This window comes from Schistocerca serialis, chromosome 1, assembly GCF_023864345.2.
Source record: "Schistocerca serialis cubense isolate TAMUIC-IGC-003099 chromosome 1, iqSchSeri2.2, whole genome shotgun sequence".
NCBI classification, from domain to species: domain Eukaryota; kingdom Metazoa; phylum Arthropoda; class Insecta; order Orthoptera; family Acrididae; genus Schistocerca; species Schistocerca serialis.
Window position 1 is genome coordinate 765,904,639 of NC_064638.1, and position 22,981 is coordinate 765,927,619.

The 22,981-nt window shown below is 42.2% G+C and overlaps 1 protein-coding gene across 1 annotated transcript in view; it reads left to right on the forward strand.

Annotated features, from left to right (window-relative positions):
* LOC126482357 (uncharacterized) overlaps nucleotides 1–22,981 on the forward strand; it is a 238,508-nt gene that overhangs the window by 90,999 nt on the left and 124,528 nt on the right. Inside the window, exon 2 of the mRNA XM_050106441.1 lies at nucleotides 22,631–22,973. Within this exon, the coding sequence (XP_049962398.1) occupies nucleotides 22,661–22,973 (313 nt within the window). The 5' untranslated portion in view covers nucleotides 22,631–22,660. The remainder of the gene's footprint in view (nucleotides 1–22,630; nucleotides 22,974–22,981) is intronic.

Below are 22,981 nucleotides of genomic sequence, written 5' to 3' on the forward strand. Positions count from 1 at the left end.
TGATTAGGGGTTGCCATTGGTCGGCTGCTCGGACAGTGCGATATTGAGGTTTGTGATGCGTTCAGTTGCGACAGTATTGTGGTGCCATTTTCCAACAAGAAATACTCGCCTACGCATGGCACATGTATCTATGATCTGTTTGCGTGATGCTGAGATGCTTCCATGGCCATCAGCACGCTAGATCTGTCCCTGATAGAACACGTGTGAGATAATATCGGACGTCAACTCTGTCCCAGTGCCAGTATCCGGGATATTAAGAACAAATTACGTCAGTTGTGGACCAGCTTGCCACAGAAGATGCGACAGCTTTATGACACTATTCCAAAACGAATCAGTGCGCGCATCCAGGCCAGATAAAGTGAGCTCACACTGCTAAGTTCTTTGTACATTTTATTCGATTTTGCAATCACTGCAGGAACATCAGATTCCATCTCAAGAGTTTGAACGAGGTCTGCGATGTTGCAAAAAGAGTCTGCATGATTGCTGGCGTCGGAGGTCACGAGAATGTATGGTCGTAAGAAGACCGGTTTCCGGACGGCCACCGTGGCAATACCCAGAGGAATCATCGTGTTCAACGTATGACTCTGGCTCATCTTACTGCATCTGGAGCAGCAGTTGGCACCGCATCTACACAACGACTGTTACAAATCGGTTACTGCAAGGACAGCTCCGAGACACACGCCCTGCAGCGTGCATTCCACTGACTCCAAACCACCGCCATTTGTGACTCAAGTGGTGTCAAGTGAGAGCTCATTGAAGGGCAGTGTGGAGGTCTGTTGTGTTTTCTGATGAAAGCCGATTCTGTCTCGGTGCCATTGATGGTAGAGCGTTGGTTACGAACAGGCCAGTTGAGGACCTGAAACCAACCTGACTGCATGCTAGACACAGTGAACCTACACCTGGAGCTGTGTATGACAGCAAGAGCACTCTGACTGCAAAATTAAAAGGCAGAATGGTGTTTCGACCTTTAGTGGCGCCACTCATGAACAACCATTCCAGGGGATGTTTTCCAATAGGATAAAGCTCGCTCACATGCCACGTTGTACCCCAACATGCTCTACGTTGTCGACATGTTGCCCTGGTCTGTTCGACCACCAGATCTCACTCCAGTCGAGCAGATGTGAGAGGCCATTAGACGACCTTTCCAGCGCCATCCACGAACAGCATTAACCGTCCCTGTATTGACTGACCAAGCGCAACGGGCATGGAACTCCATCCCACAAACTGAAATCCGGCACCTGTACAACACAATGCATGCATGCTTGCATTCAACAGCCCAGGCGTTACGCCTGTTATTAATGTACCAGCGTTTCACATTTCCAGTGGTTTATCTCGCGCTTACATTAACATGTGCTCTTGCAGTATTAATCACTTAAATATGTTACCTAGACATATGTATTACCAAAATTTCAATACTCTACATTAATTATCTTTTGGTGTTGCAGTTTTTTCTGTCAGTGTGTAAAGGGCTGATAGTATGGGCCATACCGGATGTAACTTACGTGAAGCCTGAGGGAGGAAAGTGAAATCAATAGGTTCAGCACTGGTGGTTCCTCAAATTGGCGAACGTAATTCCTGACATGGATGGAAAAAACTTCTCCGTGTTGGCTACAGTTAAGATTTTTTCCCAGAATGTATTTAACTCTACAGCGGAGTGTGCCGTGATCTGAACTTCCTATCAGATTAAAATTGTGTTCTGGGTCGGGACTCGAATCTGAGACCTGTGTGTTTCACGGACTAGTGCTCTACCGACTGAGCTACCCAAGCATGATTCGTGACCCGCACTCACAATTTTACTTCCGCCGATACTCTAACATCCAATTTTAATCTGCCAGGAAGTTTCAAATCAGTGCACGCTCTGCTGCAGAGTGAAAATCCTCTCTGAAAACAATACCCCGTGTATCCACAATATCCTTTCTTCCAAGAGTGCTAGTACCGCAACGTACGAGAGAGATGTGCGAGGGCGGGCCGTGAGTCGTACTTGGATAGCTCTGTCGGTAGAGCACTTGTTCGCGAAATGCAAAGGTCCCAGGTTCGAGTCCTGATCCAGAACACAGTTTTCATTTGCCTCGAAATTTCGGTTACAATCCTATTGGCAGAATGTATTTCCTGTCGACACATCACGGCATACTTAATGAAAAACAGAGTTCCCTCTTGAAGTTACCGAACAGTCGCGAGGTACGTTCGATTGTATATCAAGCCAAATAAACGGTATGTACGATCCTTTCTGTTCAACCTACGCTATAGGGTCACGAAGACGGTAGACAATCTGTACCGATATATTATCTCCATTGAGTTACGGAGTGCAACTCAATATGGCAGCAGATAATTGCCAAAATTGCTTTTGTAGCCTCCTGGGGAAAATTTCAGTGCCGTAGGGTGCATTTCGGCCATGCATCTTACTACCGGAGGTTTGCTTCTTACTTCGCTTTTGCTGACTAAACCAGTGAAATTTCACTGGCAACGCAGTGTGACGACGCCCTAAAACATTTTGAAACAGTTGAGACTGCTTCCTACTCTAATGACGCCCATTATACAGTGTCTAATGCCATAAAATGCATCGGAGCTAAGCTGGGAAATACACTCCTGGAAATTGAAATAAGAACACCGTGAATTCATTGTCCCAGGAAGGGGAAACTTTATTGACACATTCCTGGGGTCAGATACATCACATGATCACACTGACAGAACCACAGGCACATAGACACAGGCAACAGAGCATGCACAATGTCGGCACTAGTACAGTGTATATCCACCTTTCGCAGCAATGCAGGCTGCTATTCTCCCATGGAGACGATCGTAGAGATGCTGGATGTAGTCCTGTGGAACGGCTTGCCATGCCATTTCCACCTGGCGCCTCAGTTGGACCAGCGTTCGTGCTGGACGTGCAGACCGCGTGAGACGACGCTTCATCCAGTCCCAAACATGCTCAATGGGGGACAGATCCGGAGATCTTGCTGGCCAGGGTAGTTGACTTACACCTTCTAGAGCACGTTGGGTGGCACGGGATACATGCGGACGTGCATTGTCCTGTTGGAACAGCAAGTTCCCTTGCCGGTCTAGGAATGGTAGAACGATGGGTTCGATGACGGTTTGGATGTACCGTGCACTATTCAGTGTCCCCTCGACGATCACCAGTGGTGTACGGCCAGTGTAGGAGATCGCTCCCCACACCATGATGCCGGGTGTTGCCCCTGTGTGCCTCGGTCGTATGCAGTCCTGATTGTGGCGCTCACCTGCACGGCGCCAAACACGCATACGACCATCATTGGCACCAAGGCAGAAGCGACTCTCATCGCTGAAGACGACACGTCTCCATTCGTTCCTCCATTCACGCCTGTCGCGACACCACTGGAGGCGGGCTGCACGATGTTGGGGCGTGAGCGGAAGACGGCCTAACGGTATGCGGGACCGTAGCCCAGCTTCATGGAGACGGTTGCGAATGGTCCTCGCCGATACCCCAGGAGCAACAGTGTCCCTAATTTGCTGGGAAGTGGCGGTGCGGTCCCCTACGGCACTGCGTAGGATCCTACGGTCTTGGCGTGCATCCGTGCGTCGCTGCGGTCCGGTCCCAGGTCGACGGGCACGTGCACCTTCCGCCGACCACTGGCGACAACATCGATGTACTGTGGAGACCTCACGCCCCACGTGTTGAGCAATTCGGCGGTACGTCCACCCGGCCTCCCGCATGCCCACTATACGCCCTCGCTCAAAGTCCGTCAACTGCACATACGGTTCACGTCCACGCTGTCGCGGCATGCTACCAGTGTTAAAGACTGCGATGGAGCTCCGTATGCCACGGCAAACTGGCTGAAACTGACGGCGGCGGTACACAAATGCTGCGCAGCTAGCGCCATTCGACGGCAAACACCGCGGTTCCTGGTGTGTCCGCTGTGCCGTGCGTGTGATCATTGCTTGTACAGCCCTCTCGCAGTGTCCGGAGCAAGTATGGTGGGTCTGACACACCGGTGTCAATGTGTTCTTTTTTCCATTTCCAGGAGTGTAGACGGACACGAGCATCCGATATCTTCGCATTTGAACAGACCTGAGCAGAATGAAACACCGTGAAAGGAAATACAAAGCTTATCTTCGGTTACATACCTGCGACGTTATTTGGATGGCATCTACGAGGTATTACCCATAGTGTCGCAGTCAAATGTTTATTTGACCCAAAATGTTCGTCCCGTCTCCCTAACGCTTGGTGTTTCAATTTAGTCTGATTATGAAGAAAATACGTTGACCTGGAATATTCACACGCCCGCACTAAAGGAATGAATAGCATATTATGCCCGATCGAACGAGCTGATGTTTAGTATAGGTAAAAACTGTTTGTGTCTCAAGCCAGTAGGAAGGAATTTCACACATGCGCGCAGAAGGCATCGTATTGCAGTAGCCCGCTAAGACAAACACATGAGCCAGCAGGGGCTGGGCATTGAGGTCAGAAGGCTATATACTGCTTACCTACTATTGATGGAAGCACCATAAGCAAAATGTCGGACATTGTGCAGTCTGTAGACAATGCACTCAGCGTGAGGAACGAGGTCGACAGTGAGCAAGTGTGCAGACAGCCAGAAGTCCATTCGTTCGTTACAGAGGAAAATTGGGTATTTTTGCATCATTTGCCCGAACACCTGCAAATAATTACTTACTAAACACTATGAAATGCTAAATTGAAGGTCGTTTCACTAACAGTTCTATGAATTATCATGAAACATGAGCCAATTTAGACTTACATTTACCAAGGAAAAACAAACAAAACCTCAAAACAGCATTTTCCATCAGGGAATAAAATTGTATTATAAACTGCCACAGGAGCTAAAAAAGATTACTGAAATACATCTCTTTGGAAAGGCAGTTAAAACATAATTCATACGTAACGCATACTACACGATTAAAAGTTACTAAGAAGACTCAGTAGTTGTTAATAATGAAAGGAGACAACTATGAGTGCAACACCCCCGTCACATTACAATACATAATCACAATGTAGTAATTTTACAAGAAAATCATGTGCCAAAATCTATAGAATTCTGACTCAAGTTTTTCAGGCGGATTGAAAGGACATGAAGATGCTAATGACGCATTGTTGAATGGTTGCGAGCCTGGAGACAGCTTTTCGAACAGATTGAAGTTGGTGCCAGGTACATGGCAGCATGTTTGTGTGCCAGTAGTTACTAGAGTGTGTGCAGTGGTGAAGTCCTGAACTATGTTTCATATTGCAAAAAGGTATGTAAATCGCAGAACATTGTACAATTGGAACAACCGAATGCTCTATCCGGCAATCCTGATTTAGATTTTTCTACCCCATTTCAGGCAAATGATGTACAGTAATGCAAAAAAAGAGGAGAATTCTCTGAAGATAAGGTATTACTCGACAAAGCGAACCGTATTTCGTGAAATAGCGGGAAGTAATTTGGTCACGTGTCTGGCATACAGTCACGCTCCAGTTAAAGTATTGCGGTGTTGTCTGACAGTGGAAGCTCGCCGTTAACAGAATTAAAGTTATTGGCGATGATAAGAATGAAGCACTAACAGTGCTGAGGGAAAAGTGCCGAAACGTGCGAGCAAAGTGTTAAAGCTGGGTAAGTCACTGGTGTGCAAATCACGGTAGGAGGGACACGATGCTAAGATCTGCGAAGTATTCATTCCTAAGAATAAGCAGCGAAATGCACACAATAAATATGAATTGACGATGTGGATAAATGTTATTCGACAACAGTTTCTTATATTGTGAACAATACGATGAAGCTGCAACTTCGCTAGAATTTCATAGTTTATGTGGTACAGAAGTGGAAGCTAGCAAAGAAACTCTGACAAGGAGAGTGTGTGGCGTCGGTTATGGATTTCGGAGAACGGACTTAGAGGTGATGGGTTTGAGGTGTCTGGTACCTTACCCCAAAACAGTTCATCCTGCTGGGCATTCATTGAAAAGCCGACGACGAGACTATTAAATTGACCACGTTGTGTGAAATAATGCATTACCGTAGTGTGTATAATCTTATTATAAAATTATTTTTTCCTTTTCTTTATTCTTGCTCTACTTTCACTTTTGATGACAGCCGATAACCGCCTTCATCGTGCTGGTTACAAATGAGATAAATACTAACGGTTTCATATTTAACATGCAGCATTCATGGCTTATGTTTTATGGTACGATTTATGTTTCTTAGAGGAATACTCGTCATAGAAACATCGGTAAGATACACGGTACACGTCCCATGAGCGCTCAATGAGGGACACTTTGCCATAGCAGTATTTAATTTTCAATAAATTTAGGGGGATGCTTATGTTATTAACAAACTGCGAAACTACATTTTCATATATTAATTTTGCAGCCATAGAACAGCGCCGAATATAAATTCTGCTGTCTTCACCATCATTTCTAGTCATATACGACAATTTATTTAGACACCAACAAAAAAGGGACCAGCATCGAACCTAGAAAGAGCTACAACGCGTCAGATTGACGCTATACATACTCCACTGTCTGTTTTAAAGGATGATAGGAAAACTGACCTCGTCCGGTTATCGGAAATGAAGGTCCGGTGCGAAGGCCCACCAATGTGAAATGTGCCTGAATAAACAACTTATCACAAGTGAGGAGTATTGTCAAACGAAAGTGCTAAGGAAGACCAAAAAGGAGGTGGAATAGGGGAAAAAATCTAGTTGCAAATTTTTGTACGTTTATGAAAGAGGGTGAGGAGGAATTTGGGGGGGGGGAGTGCCGCCATGAACAACATACAGTATTAAGACTCATCACCCGTTGGGAGGGACCGCGGCGATTGGGAGGGGGAAAGGCGTTTAAAGGTCTATTTTTATCTTATTTATGGATTCTTCTGTTGCTGCTTGGTGGAACTATTCAATATTAAGGTTGAATAACAAGTACACTGTTTTTGTTCTACTGTTTTTTGAAGATGACCCAATAAGCCGAAAACTAGTTTGAAATAAACAAAAATTTGGCAGAACAAAAACAGTGTACTTTTCGCTTTTTATGTTTTTCTTGAGCAACTCGAAAATCCCGGTTTCTAGCGAAATTGTTTCCCAGTACTAAATTAAATTGTATTAAATTTCCTTTAAAAAAATAGCCCTGCTCATTTTTTTTGTCTAGGACTAATAGGCGACGAAAAAATTGCAATTATTTAAAACTGTGGTTTGATGGTGCAAAATTAAATGTGTATTGTTCAATGAAGTTGGTTAGAAACAAATGTTAAATGTGTGTACCAAGCCCAAGTGCAGTGGAGGTATTAAGGAGTGCATTGTGTTCTGCGGGTGCGACAGACTGGAGAAAGTAGCTATGGAGGGGACGAGGGATGGTCGGTAGACGCTTGAGAGAAGACAATTCATCGAATTGTGGTCACGCACTTCCCTTTTTGTGGGTCTGCGGACTGAAGAACGAGCAGGCGAATTCCACGGTCTCTACCTCCACTTACTGCATCACCAAAGGCCACTACAGGGTGTTTCACAAAGCTACACAGACTATTCCACAGTATGCCTTACCAACAATAAAAATGCAAGGAAAAACAGAATCTACTTAAATCTCTGCACACTGATGAAATCATGTTGTAAACCTATGTAGCAGTGTTTTACTCAATTAATGGTAAATTAATGAATGAACGGAAAATTACTGTGCTTCTCTCTCCATTAACTGTGTTGTTGGTTGACTGAATAAATCTTTTACATTCAGGATTTGCTGCCAATTGCAGAACAGACTACACTGCGTTGAGCCACTTTCCACCCATCCACAATATATCTTGCAACGTCGGCGTCAATATGTATTACGGAATAGGACTGTTCATATTCAAATGTAGAAGAACAATGTAAAGCATCGCTTGACTTATGTTGAAATATCAGAAGCTCCATAACACCTAGGTGACCTAATTCTATTACAGAGAAGGCCAGTTTAACATAGGGGCCTCTTCAGATGTAGGAAGAGCTGACGCTGGTGTACTGCATTTGATACCCCTCATGCTGTGAAACATACGGCAGCCATTGGTAGTGGACAAAGTTAAATCAACATTGTCGTGTACATATTTCCAGCATGTTACACTAAGGACTGATTCTGCCTTGAGATAAACAGTTGACTACTCCATCTGTTGAGCTTTTTTACTTGATAGCTCACTTGATAACTTCATATAAATACTCACTTAATAAACAGAAAATAACTCCACTATATAAACACGAGCTCAGTGTAGTTATTTTGTCTATTGACACAAGTGAAATAGACAGGAAATGCAAGGGAGTATATAATGGCCGTAAACTGAAAAGCGAGCAGCGGTCTTCCCAGAAGAACACTGCAGCTGCCATACAGGATGACTGAATGTATTTCCCCTCTAGCAGTATAGAACAGTGTGCAGAAGTAGATTCTGTTCATATAGGTTTCTTGCTAAAAAGAAAAGCAGCAGCAGCTAAGAAATGGCACTTTTTCAGTTTTTCACAGGATGACTGAAAGTATTTCCCCTCTAGCAGTATAGAACAGTGTGCAGAAGTAGATTCTGTTCATATAGGTTTCTTGCTAAAAAGAAAAGCAGCAGCAGCTAAGAAATGGCACTTTTTCAGTTTTTCCTCAGTAATTCGCTTCAAGTGCAGTTTAGGGAAAAATATGCCAATATTAATTTTAAAGAGCGTTAAGTTTCCTGCAGCGTTCATTCTAACACGTTGGAAAATTCGGAACAGCCACTGAGACACAAGGCTGTGAAAAATCTGCAAAACTATCAAGGAATTGGAAAAAGTTAGGTATGTGTCAGTGGTTTCACATTAATACTTCATTTTAGTACAGTTTTGAGTACAGTGTTGTAAAGGATTTAATTTCCTTCAAGGCTCATGCAAAATATTTGTATGTAGCCCTATAAACGCCGAGAAATTTTGCATTAACAATTTTAGTAGAAGTAGACTCGGAACTGAAAATAGTACCCTCATTCAAGAATAGTATTCCTGATTATAATATCATCTTTAAGATATTATGTATGCAATATACACATGTAGTTCGTGAAATTCGTGCAATTTCTGGGGAATAAGAATTTCTGAAAGAAAAACAAAAATTTTCAACAGTTTTACATATTATATTTCAGCAAACTACAATTTTATTTTAATGACGTACACTGTCCTAGCTTAAGTAATTCGTCAGTTTCTGTTGTTTTGACTCAGATGTGGTTGATGTGTACAATTCATCACTTCAACCAAACCATGTCTTCAAAATTCCTTTCCTAATAGATGAAAATGAATCCTATGGCTTCATCAGTGTTACTTGCTCAGCGGTGTCCTCTTTTCATGTTCGTAGGTACCAAGTCAGTTCCTTCACGTAGAGTGGAAATGCGTTGAAGTATTTCTTGTGTCCATTATCCCCTCGTACACTGACAGTATTCAGAATTTATTCTTTTATGGACAGTTTTCCGCACAAAAACATTCGCGTACGACTATCCAAAGAGAGTTTTTTTTCTGTTTCTCCTCAAAATCCGTTGTCACAGAGAAAGCAATCTTTGAAACGGAAGATATGTTCACCCAACGATCTAAGGGACGGAACACGTGTAGATTGGAAACCCTCTCTTCGAAGGTAAGCTGCTATCTGCTTGTCATTATTATATCACATTTGGTATGAAGAATGAACCTGGACTTCGTTCACACTATTCAGAAAATCAGAATATGCTGTAAGTTTACGCTTTGCTCTCGACCCACGTAATCCGTTTATACCTCTCTCTTTCACTAACGATGCTTCATCTTCCTTCAGACTTGGTTACATATATAGCACACAGCCCGGTGTGAATCTGACATTTCGAATGTGCAAACACTTATTATAATACAGCACAAAGCGTGCTCAAAGCATTTAAGTCGTAAATGATGAAAACTATGTAAAACACAAAGGACTGTCCTGTAAAAGAGGGAGTGCCGGAGTTGGATGGAGTAAGGAAAGAAGGGGAAGTCATGTCAACAATGAGTCAACAATGGAAAATAAATAATACCTGTTTTTAAACTGTATTTTTCTGAAATATAGTTATATGTAAAAGTGTTGAAAATGTGTTTCTCTTTTCAAAAGTGCTTAGTCCTAGAAATTACACGAATCTGTTGAACTACATGTACATATCACATGCACAGTGGAAAAAAATAGCACATTCAGGAATACTGTTTTCGGTTTCGAGTCCACTTTCACTAAAATTGTTAATGCAACATTTTTTCGACATGTAGAGGGAGTAATTAGCAAATATTTTGCATGAATCTTGAAGGAAATTAAATCCTCTGAAAAAATGCTTATTATGCATTATGCAAAAAACTGCACTGAGAAAAGTTATTAAGGCGAAACCATTGATGTATCTAACTTTCTGCGATTTCTTGGCGTTTTTGCAGATTTTCACAGGCTTGTATCTTAGTAGCTGTTCTGAATTTTCCAACATGTTTTGAAACTTGTAGAAAATTTAACGCTCCTTAAAATTAACACTTGCAATATTTTTGCTTAAAATTTACTTGAAGCGAGTTACTGAGGAAAACTGAAGAAGTGCTGTCTCTGAAGATACGGATTTCGCACAAGGTGGAAAAGTCTAAAACTTTAATTTTTCACGAGAGGGGTAATACATACAACATACATGAGGATCAAAACTACTCCACCTATTGCAACCCAACCTCCCTTTCAGAGTTATAAGGCGCACTGAGAAGTTTCGGTATAACTTTGTGAAACACCCTGTCGGTACTTTACGTGACTTTGTGGTGGGGGGGGGGGGGGGGAGAGTGGGGGGCTTGTCTGCTCTTTCTTCAGTTTGCAGACACACAAGGAGGAAAATGCGTGAACAGAGTCTGGCCAGCCCATATTCATTCCCTCGCGCTTCTACCCTCCCCCTAGACGCTACTGTTTTCGAGTTATTCAAGAAAAACATAAAAAGGGCCTTTAAACGCCGCTATGTCTACATGCTCAGACCTCTCTGCAAAGGATTTTTAGTATGTCGAAGTTCCCTCCTACCAGTGTACAAAATTTGCGGCTACACGAATTTTCCTTCGTTGACTGGACTCTTATTGGTTGCTTAAAATGCTGGCTATTCAGGTACAGATGTGTAGTGCGTGGCAGTGCTCCACTTGTAAGCCCACCGTAGCGTGCGCTGTTGCTGCCTCCCCTACCTGCTGACACTCTGGCAGGTCTCCAGTTCGGTTTGCCAGGTAAAAGCACTATGGCATCAATAGCGAGAATTTCTGGTGAAATTACGGTAATAGTAGTGCTGTGCGTGTAAATGCTAAAGCCGATTCCACAACGGACGCGCCGCACCGCACAAAAGCGCGGCTCAGAGTTGCACAGAACGGCGCAGACAGGGCGAAACTCTGCAGAATGGAGTACAGTGTTTCTAGGTGTGCAGCAGTGTTCCAGTGTGAGCGCGAGTCAATAAAAATGGGAAACGCCGTCTAGGCAGAGCGCACACGTTTCTCTTGCTGAACCGACACAGCGCGGAACTTGTTCGTTGCTGCGCAGCGCAGCGCAGTGCGGTTTGAGGTCCATACCGGCTGCGCTGCGCCGAACCTCGTTCCTTGGTTTGCGCGGCGCGACCGACGTGGACGCGGCTTATATATACTGACGGAAAAAAACAGCAACACCAAAAAATTATTAATGTAGAGTAATAAAATATGAAATGCTGACACATTAATAACAGGTGTAACCGCCAGAATGTTGAATGCAAGCATGAAAACGTTCATGCATTGTGTTGTACAAGTGCCAGATGTTAGTTTGCGAGATGGAGTTGCATGCCCATTGCACGTGGTCGGTTAATAAAGGGACGGTTAATGCTGTTTGTGGATGACGCTGGAGTAGTCTTTCAATGACCTCTCACATGTGTTCGATTGGAGACAGATATGGTGATTGAGCAGGTCGAGGCAACATATTGATATTCTGACGAGCATGTTGGTTTATAGCTCGGTATGTGCTTGAGCATTATCCAGTTGGAAAACACCCCCCCTCCCCATCACCCCCATAATGCCGTTCATAATGGCAGTACAACAATTCGAATCACCAGACTGATGTACAGTTTTGCAGTCAGGATGCGTGGGGCAACCTAACCATGAGAATGCTCCCGCTGTCATACGAAATGGCCCCCCAGGCCGTGGTCCAGTGTGTGTAGCTTGCAGGCTGATTGGTCGCATGCCCTCAACTGGCCGTCTCCTAACCAACACATGGCCATCACTGGCACCAAGGCAGAACCAGCTTTCATTAGAAAACACAACAGACCTCCATCCTGCCCGCAAATGTGCTGTCACTTGACACTATTGTAAGTTGTAAATGGTGGTGGCTTGGGGTCAGTGGAATACACGCTACAGGGCATCTGTCTCGGTGCTGTCCTGGAGGTAACAGACTTGTAACAATTCGTTGTATCACTGTGGTGCCAACTGCTGCTCAGATTCCTGCTGCAGATGCAGTTACAGTGCGCCAGAGCCATATGCTGAACATGATAGTCGTCCGTCATGGTACTGCAACATGGCTGTCCGCAGCATGGCCTACTTGCGACTGTACATTCCTGTGATCACTGCTACCAGTGAGCATGTGCAGTGGTTGCATTCCTGCCACGTCTTTCTGCAATATTGAAGAAAGAACATCCAGCTTCTCGTAGCCCTGTTAAACAACCTCATTCAAACACAGTAAGCTGTTGATAATGGCGTCTTTGTCGTCTTACAGGCATTCTTGACTGACATCAACTTACAACGTCCAATCTCAAATGTAACTAGTTCTTATGACTATTACAACATTTAATTTAAACAAAGCTGATTTTCATTCTCATAGTGATGCTACTAGCGCCACTCTTATGCGGCTGACGTAAAATTGGAACAGACATCATCTTTCAGATGTAGGGACATTCCTACGAACTTTGATTTGTCATGCAAATCCTTCTTGATGCTGCGATTTTTTTTTGTGTTATTAAAATCAGTGGTTCACCTATTTAAGCTATAAATAAGAAAATCTATGCCTCTGTTGCACTTAACTTAGTTCACAATAAGGAGAGAGTGTTATTCTATCCATCAAATGACTTAGATCCTGGTTTCATAGCTGAGCATGGCATAGGTGACGAACGTGATATCAGACATCTTAGATAAACATATAGGCTCTCCAGTATTTTACATACAATGTTCTATGTACACTCCTGGAAATGGAAAAAAGAACACATTGACACCGGTGTGTCAGACCCACCATACTTGCTCCGGACACTGCGAGAGGGCTGTACAAGCAATGATCACACGCACGGCACAGCGGACACACCAGGAACCGCGGTGTTGGCCGTCGAATGGCGCTAGTTGCGCAGCATTTGTGCACCGCCGCCGTCAGTGTCAACCAGTTTGCCGTGGCATACGGAGCTCCATCGCAGTCTTTAACACTGGTAGCATGCCGCGACAGCGTGGACCTGAACCGTATGTGCAATTGACGGACTTTGAGCGAGGGCGTATAGTGGGCATGCGGGAGGCCGTGTGGACGTACCGCCGAATTGCTCAACACGTGGGGCGTGAGGTCTCCACAGTACATCGATGTTGTCGCCAGTGGTCGGCGGAAGGTGCACGTGCCCGTCGACCTGGGACCGGACCGCAGCGACGCACGGATGCACGCCAAGACCGTAGGATCCTACGCAGTGCCGTAGGGGACCGCACCGCCACTTCCCAGCAAATTAGGGACACTGTTGCACCTGGGGTATCGGCGAGGACCATTCGCAACCGTCTCCATGAAGCTGGGCTACGGTCCCGCACACCGTTAGGCCGTCTTCCGCTCACGCCCCAACATCGTACAGCCCGCCTCCAGTGGTGTCGCGACAGGCGTGAATGGAGGGACGAATGGAGACGTGTCGTCTTCAGCGATGAGAGTCGCTTCTGCCTTGGTGCCAATGATGGTCGTATGCGTGTTTGGCGCCGTGCAGGTGAGCGCCACAATCAGGACTGCATACGACCGAGGCACACAGGGCCAACACCCGGCATCATGGTGTGGGGAGCGATCTCCTACACTGGCCGTACACCACTGGTGATCGTCGAGGGACACTGAATAGTGCACGGTACATCCAAACCGTCATCGAACCCATCGTTCTACCATTCCTAGACCGGCAAGGGAACTTGCTGTTCCAACAGGACAATGCACGTCCGCATGTATCCCGTGCCACCCAACGTGCTCTAGAAGGTGTAAGTCAACTACCCTGGCCAGCAAGATCTCCGGATCTGTCCCCCATTGAGCATGTTTGGGACTGGATGAAGTGTCGTCTCACGCGGTCTGCACGTCCAGCACGAACGCTGGTCCAACTGAGGCGCCAGGTGGAAATGGCATGGCAAGCCGTTCCACAGGACTACATCCAGCATCTCTACGATCGTCTCCATGGGAGAATAGCAGCCTGCATTGCTGCGAAAGGTGGATATACACTGTACTAGTGCCGACATTGTGCATGCTCTGTTGCCTGTGTCTATGTGCCTGTGGTTCTGTCAGTGTGATCATGTGATGTATCTGACCCCAGGAATGTGTCAATAAAGTTTCCCCTTCCTGGGACAATGAATTCACGGTGTTCTTATTTCAATTTCCAGGAGTGTAGATATGTACAGTCCTTTCCCTCACTCACGTTTGTCCCACGGCTACCAGTAGGCATTATTTTCAGCCATTAGCCATTGTTTGTCTTTTATGGTCTTGCAGTTCCTTTTATTTTCTATGTACAGCAACAGTGAGGAGGAGGAAAATTCTGCCGTAACATTCATGAAGACATCGTTGTAAGCAAAGAAATACGAGAATGAGTCAAATGAAAACCTTAAATATTTTTTTAAATATTATTTATTGTGCAGAAGTGGTACAAAGCTGTATCCCTTTTCAATATAATCTCCCCCGCGCTCAATGCAAGTCTTCCAGCACTTACAAAGTGCATAAATTCCTTTAGAAAAAAAATTCTATTGCTAATCCATGCAACCACTCGTGCACCGCGTGGCATACCTCTCCTTCAGAACAGAACTTCTTTCCTCCCATTGCGTCTTTGAGTGGTCCAAACATATGGAAATCACTTGGGGGCAAGGTCTGGTGAGTATGGTGGATGAGGAAGACACTCAAAATGCAGGTCTGTGATTGTTGCAACTGTTGTACGGGCAGTGTGGGGGCCTTGCATTGTTATGTTGCAAAAGGACACCTGCTGACAGCAATTCATGTCACTTTGATTTGATTGCAGGCCGAAGATGATTTTTTAGGAGATCTGTGTATGATGGTACTGGTGACAGTGGTCCCTCTAGGCATGTAATGCTCCAAAAAGACGCATTTTTCGTCCCAAAAGAGAGTCTGCAGAACCTTCCCTGCTGATGGTTCTGTTCGAAATTTCTTTGGTTTTGGTGATGAGGAATGGCGCCATTCCTTGCTCGCTCTTTTTGTTTCCGGTTGGTGGAAGTGAACCCAGGTTTCTTCCACAGTAACGATTCTTACAAGGAAGCCATCACCTTCTCGTTCAAGGCGTTGAAGAGGTTCTTCACAGGCATCAACACGTCGTTCTCTCATTTCAGGAGTCAGCTGCCGTGGCACCCATTTTCCAAACACTTTGTGAAACTGGAGCACATCATGCACAATGTGGTGTGCTGACCCATGACTAATCTGTAAACATGCTGCAATGTCCTTCAGTGTCACTTGGCAGTTTTCCTTCACTATGGCTTCCACTGCTGCAATGTTCTGTGGAGTCACAACTCGTTGTGCCTTATCTGGACGAGGAGCATCTTCCACTGAAGTCACACCATTTGCAAACTTCCTACTCCATTATGTAGACTTGCTGCTGTGACAGACATGCATCACCCTACGAACCTTCATTTGTCGATGAATTTCGGTAGGTTTCACTGTGCAAAAACCGAATAACAGAATGCTGTTCTTCCCTGGTGAAAGTCGCAAGTGGGGCGGCCATCTTTGTATTGATACTGCGACAGCATGTGTGCATCTGCACTATGCTGCCACCTACAGGCCATTCTGCACGCTGTTTGTAGCACACTTACCAACTTACAGGATAAAAGCGCGAAATTTCGATTTGTTACTACAAATTTAAGGTTTTCATTTGACTCACCTTCGTAGATGAGGGAGCTCTATCACTGGTGCTGTTTCAGCTCAATAAAATAAAACATGTACCATTATCCTTAAGAATAAAACATGTTTCTGCAGTCCCATGCACAGTAACGCAATTAACAAAATATTGATACAATGGCTGCAGGCACCAAGTACATATAAACGGAGAATTTGACCAATATTACTTCAGAAGTATCAATGCACTGAAGAATTGAGACTATATATTATATTTACGTTACTTGAACTTCTACAAGTCAGCCACAGCTGTATAAAATGCACTTGTGAAATTATGTTTAGCGTCATGCATACTGTTCCGTTCAGCATACATCACACTACTCAATGCAGTATTTCTGCCACATGCATTCTTAACTGCTGACAGTACTCACTCCATATGGGTTTAGACAAAATACTTTGTGCACAGATTTTTTTAAAACAGTTCTGTAAATTGGGCCTGACTGCTACTTCTAGTTATTATTCTTACTTCCACTTTCTGTCCCCCCCAAAAAATCCCTTAGCTGAGAATTAGTGTATGTAGGAATAATATGTCACCACTAGAAATTGGCTGTTACAAACTGATAATAGAATTTGTAGAGCATAACATGCCTATGACATTCTTTTTGCATGTTCATTCAGTCTTAACTTACTGTCAATACTCATCCCTAAAAACTTTGTGTTGGTTGCACAATCTGTAAATGTGTCATCTATGCTTAATGCGACATAGTTGTTTTACTTAGTGTGTACAGTTTGTTTCCTTTATGTTCAATCTTAATTTGTTACATACTGCCCAATTGTAAACGTCCTTTAGCGTGTCATTTGTTTTCTCAATGACTATGATGTTGCTGTCATCAGCAAAGAGAAATTTTTCTCAATGTCTTACGTGGTTTGGAAAGTTATTGATATGTATTACGAACAGAATCTGACCCAATACACTACCCTAAGTGACAGCTTTGTTAATATATTTCTAGCCTGACATTCTTTCGTTAAAGATTATCATCAGCAGATGTCCTATCTATGTCTATCATTTGCACCCTGTTTTCCAGTTAAGACTGGAACAACTCACATGCTGTTCCTCTTTCGCCTAGTGCATGTAGCTTGTTTGGTAGTATTTTATGGTCAGTGGTGTCGAAAGCTTTGGACAAATTTAAGAATACATCTGTAACACAGTCATCCTTCTCAGGAACTTGAAGCACTGCTTTTGTGAACTTTGTAACAGCTGGTATTGTACTCCATCGGCGTCTGAAACCAACCTGTGATTTGTTAAAAATGTTTTGTTCTATTCATGTAACTCATTATTCTATTCTCTTGGAGTGTGGTTTGTCTAACTCAGCTAAATTAGTCTACCTTTCATAATTGATTCTGCAGAAAAACTGGCCTAAAGTTTTCAATATTTGTTTAGTAGGAAAACAACTCGTGTTCTTTAGGTACCATGGTAAAATACTTGAACTGAAGGATTCATTTATATTGTTTGTTAATTGAACTCATATACCGTCTACGCACCCATTCAAAACAGAGACTGAATCCTCCTCTATGCCTACTGACATCTTGTTTTAATTTATTTTTTTTCTGTGTTGTCTGCCTGACTTCAAGCTCTGTTGTGGGAAACATCAGCATTGTGCTTACTGTGTAATTCATTGTGGTTGCTACTTGTGTTTTAGAAAGAATTTATTGCATTTTCTCCTCAGTAACAGAGAAATATTGATGTACAAATTTTGCCATTTCCTGTAGATTTTCTATTATTCTGTTGTTACACTTGTGTTTGTCTTTTCCTGTTCATGCTTTGCATGCCATAGTACTTTGCTTTTACTTTTTGCATTAAATATTATTTTTGTCATTGAATGAATTTTTGCAGCAAGCAGGACCCTCCATTGTGTATTTTTTATGCCTGTGCATTACTGTAGCTGTTTTTGTAGTGTCTGAAAGGATTTTCTAATACCTGAAGTTATCCATCTATTTTCGTTTGCTGCTGCTGTTGAAGTGGCTAAGTTTGGAAATGTCTTCAAAAATTAATTTAAACAACATGCAGAGTTTAGAGAACTTAGCATCTACATTGTTTTCCCTATACACTTCATCTGAGGTTTAATTTGCCAGTGCAGTAGAAAAGTACATGTATTTTATATTCCAAGAAAATCTCTTGGTAGACCTACAGTTTTGTGGTTCGCCAAGCCTATTTTTGCTGTATTATCTGACAGTACGTCTAATTACCGGAAAGCCAAGAGCTCTTATAAATCAGTTAACAATTTTCCCTGTCAATATTTGTAAGTACATGGTATAATAGTGATACTAAACTCACAGAATGATAAACTTCATATGGAGGTCTAGCTTTGTTGGTTTAGAGGCTGTCAATTTAAATCGTTTGCCCACATAAATTGTGGTCAGGTCTGCTCTATGTTTGAAATACTTGCCACTTTTGACAGAAGTATCTGATCCCACCCCTTCAACATAGTTTATAGTAGCATCTTTATACATTCATATGATGGTAGCACTGTATGCTGTGTTTCAATTGCCTCTACACAAGTGGTCTGTAATGTATATCACCATTTTATTCAAAAACTGTAATTCCACTTGAAGCTGCTGTGCTTTAGTTGCAATAGACTGCACAGTTTGATGGAGGAGGTCTTAGTAACAGTACTAATCATGGTGCTTCTTGTGGACTTTTATGCAATCTAAACAAAATTAACTGTAGTTTCAGGTGGAAGTATACTGTATTTTCAATCGGTTGAAACATGTGCAAAATAATTTTCTACACAATTATATTAATGTATGTGTGTATCATCCATACTGGTATCTGTCATCATCTGATGAAGATGACACTTTTTCACTGCAGTTTGAGTTTTTTCGTAGGTGCTAATACTACAGAAAATTAAATATTGGTGGTACATTGTCTTGCTTTAGTTTACTTCAGATTTCAAAGGTTCTGTGTTTAAACATACAGACGAAAAAGTGCTCTTCATAGCTTGTAATGGTTGTCTGCTTTAAAAGTGTTTCATTTTAATTGTAATGATTAAAACTTTCTTTCATATCTCATCAGTGAGAAAACTATTACCAGTATTGATTATGACGTAAAAAGAGTGAATAAAAATCTTAAGAGAAATATACAGTATTGAAATTAATATTTAAGAAAATGCCTCACATATTTTCAAGAGACCATTGTCCGTAAATTGGGACATGTATACGTGAATATGAATTCTTAAACAGACCACCATTCACATGTACCCATTAACGATGTCACTTATTAGCTACAGTCTGCAATTCAATAGTTTCCTCTGCAAAAATGTGATTGCAGATTTTATGATATTTTTTAAATAGCTTTGCCTGTGGAATGACATTTTACTTCCTTTCATATATTATTCTGTATAATCTCACACAGTACATTAGACTGAAAACAATAATTTAAAATAAAAAAGAGAGATATTTATTCCATAAGCTGACTGCAACCGGTATCAACCCATCAGGTGATTTCTATATAATGTCTGACTGTGTCTATGTCGTGTATAGTTTGATCATAGGATGTTAGAAGCATGCTAAGTCAGTGTTTAAATAACCATAGTAAACATTGGAATGAACTTGTACCAAATGGTAGTTGCATGCAAGTCAAATGTTCGCAAAAATTCAGGATTCTCCCTGGATGATGTTGAGCATGAATAGAAATCCCATGGCAGATCCTCATTGTACAAACTGGAAAAGCTCCCACTAGGTGCAGATGTATCTGGCAGTAACACGTTCATAAAGAGCTTAAAGTTGAACTGAAGCCGTGGAGAAAAAGTTAATACTAAACACTTAGACAGCTAACAAGCTTTAGTGAAAAAGAGAGCGATGCCACAGTAAATATTATGTAGGCCAATGGATATTCTTGAATAACCCATGTACGTCAAAATGGGCAAACAAGAAAATCAAGAAGTGTACTGTACTGTATCAGATTGTTGAGAAGGCATGTTCAGTCAATGTGAAACTGCTGCTGCTAGCTGAAACCATTATTGTCCACATTGAGTGGACCCTACCATGTTAGGGAAACCCTGACATAATGATACCACTGCATCCCAAGAACGTTAAATTCAGCTCCAGAGTGAAAACTATCAAGCAGCCTTGCCATATCTGTAATTAAGCATACTGTTGTGTGTGTGTGTGTGTGTGTGTGTGTGTGTGTGTGTGTGTGTGTTACTTTCTCAAAATGTGTCTTCCCCTCTTTGTAACCTATTACACCATTAAGTATATACAGGGATTTGAAAAAAATTACCATCACTGTGAGAAATGCAAGCTTGTACATAAATGCAGATGCTAATCAAGCCTGCTGCTTGTGATGATGTGTCTGGGCACAAGTGGCACCTCAGCAGTGTCCTCAGTATGTTGCAAGTGTCAGTCATGGTCAGAAGAGTGTTCTGTATAGTTGAGTAAATTATGTCAGAGCTAAGTGAGTTCAAATGTGGACAAATTGTTAGTGCTTCCATAAATGTGGGAGCTAAAATGTATCAAGAGGCACTATATCAAAGATTTATACCACATGCAGAGAAAGTGTAAAAGTAACATCTGCAAAGTCACAATGCAGTCAAAAGTGTGTGTTACACGATTGTGACAGATGGTCATTGCAGAGGATTGTGACAAAAAAATAGAGTACGACAGCTGTAAAAGTCCCCTCAGAACTGAGCAGAAGTCCCTGCAGAACTGAATGTTCCACTAGCAGACCCTGTCAGCACCTAAAAAACATCAAGCGATCTCCATAACCAGGGAATTTCAGGGCAGACTGGAATCCAGAAACTGCTCATCAGTGATGAAAATGCCCATGATTGGAAAACATGGTGGTGAAGCCATAAAACCTGGATTATGGAGCAGTAGAAGAGTTTATGTCCAAAGAGTGAAAAACATGACAGGTTGCAGTGATGGTGTGGGTAGCCATATTGTGGTATTGCATGGACCTTGCGTTCTCTCCACAAGTTTTCATTACTGCCAAGGATTATGTGACCATTTTGGCTGATGAGGTCCATCCCATGATACAATGTTCTCACTATTTTGGAGGAAGAGCAGTATAAAATTCCCTTGAAAACCATACAGAAACTGTGTACTTACCCATTCCGAGATAACTGGAAGCTGTTTTGAGTGCCGACGTGTTTTCCTACATCTTATTAGGCATTGTAATGTATTATGTTCTTCGTATTTCCATATTTTTGTCCACTGTACTAAACCAGTAATCCTTGTGGATTTTCCTACTCAAGCTTCATTTCAAAGTTCTTGCATTCATTAATCTTTCTTTGCTAAATTCTGCCCTTGACCTTATTGTGCTCAGCTTATCCAGTCAGTTGAGTTCATCCATCCCTAAATTGACTGAAATGTTCCATGATCTCTTCCCATGATGTATTGCATAATTACATGATGCCTCATGTGCCCACGACCTGGACTTGTACACTGTTAGCACTGCTACACATTCCAAACAGTCACCATCCTCACTTTCATCCTAGAGACAGAGTTAAAATAACGACTATGGCAAGAACTATCTTTAATGCCCCATAGCTGGCGAATTGCACTCGAAATCTTCCTCAATTCAAGCTCTGGACTTTACAACTAGTATTAGGAACTACATATAGTTTACAGTCTCCAGTTTGGCACGAACTTCCACAGAAATTGTCAAAACTATGTATAGTATAGGTCAAGAGTCAGAAGCAAAATTAAAGTTTCAGTGAAAAGAAGTAAAGTTTATTTACTTCATCAAGTGTGTCTGTTTCGTCGGGATCACCACCAGCGGGCTAATAGCTAAATGATTTGATTCCTTTGTGACAGCCAAAAGTGTAATTAATCAAAAGAATATGAGTTTGGTCTATCACGTGGTAGACAGCTAAATAAGCTAATGCTGGGTAGCCAAAAGAAAATTGTCCCAGTAATTGCACATCAAATACCAATCTTAATGTTTGACTTTCTTTCATTTGGACAGCATTTTCACAGAACAGTTTTCTAATGATTTCTTTGTTGTTTATATTACATTATTATGAATGGCTGTAATTTTTTACAAGCAAATTTTGTTAGCGACCATGTACATGCTGTTCTAATGTTCTGGAGAGCTCTTTCGTAAATCATAGTTCATCTTTATAATCTATTTTCCTTAAAATTTTGAATGTGAGAGATGAGATATCAAATAACTTGTTGACAGCTGATTCCCTTCCCAAAACTTATCCAATATGGGGGTTCTTTTTACAGTTTTCAGGCTATGAGCAGTACGTCAAATCCTTGTTGTTCTGCTAATTGTCACTAATTGTATGTAACCGCCTTACTACAAGTCCATTTATTGGTGAAAATGTTTGTAGTACCATGTGTAAGAACAACACTTACCAGTAGTAGTTAATACAGGGCCTACTGAAGTAGGATTGCCAGACAAAATTTGAAACAGATGGTGCATGTCTAACTTTTTGAACCTTGAAACCATATTTTTGTAAGTAGAAATAGATAGTAGAAAAAGTAAATGAAAAATGTACGGGTACTGAATGAATAGAAAAATTACTCAAACCCACATATTAAGAGAATCACAAGGTGCAGGATCTACATACTCTGTGACTCACTGATTTAGTGACACATTTGTATTTAATCTGATATCTTTTTAATTTATGGTAAACATTTTTTCATCTTTTTCAATTTCAGTTCAAGAACGAAGTGTTACGTCAATTCAATATGGACTCTGAAGAGAGTGAGATTGATGTCACAGAGTTGGATGACTGTCTTAAGGAGTTAGAGGCCATAGATATCTCTGATTTTGAACTGAGTGATAATGAGCAAAATTTGGATGCCAAGGAATTAACAGCACATGATGAAGAAGTGACTGAGAAGACAGAGTGTAAGCCACTGGAAATTTCAAAGGAGACAAGTTTTCTTCCAAGTTCTGAAGTGGAAATAGGTGCAGAATGCGAATTAGGAGGGCCTGCTAAAATAAATTATCCTAGCCATTGTGCTGAACCTGGGGAGGAGTGTAAAATTGGGAAATCAAGTGAGTAT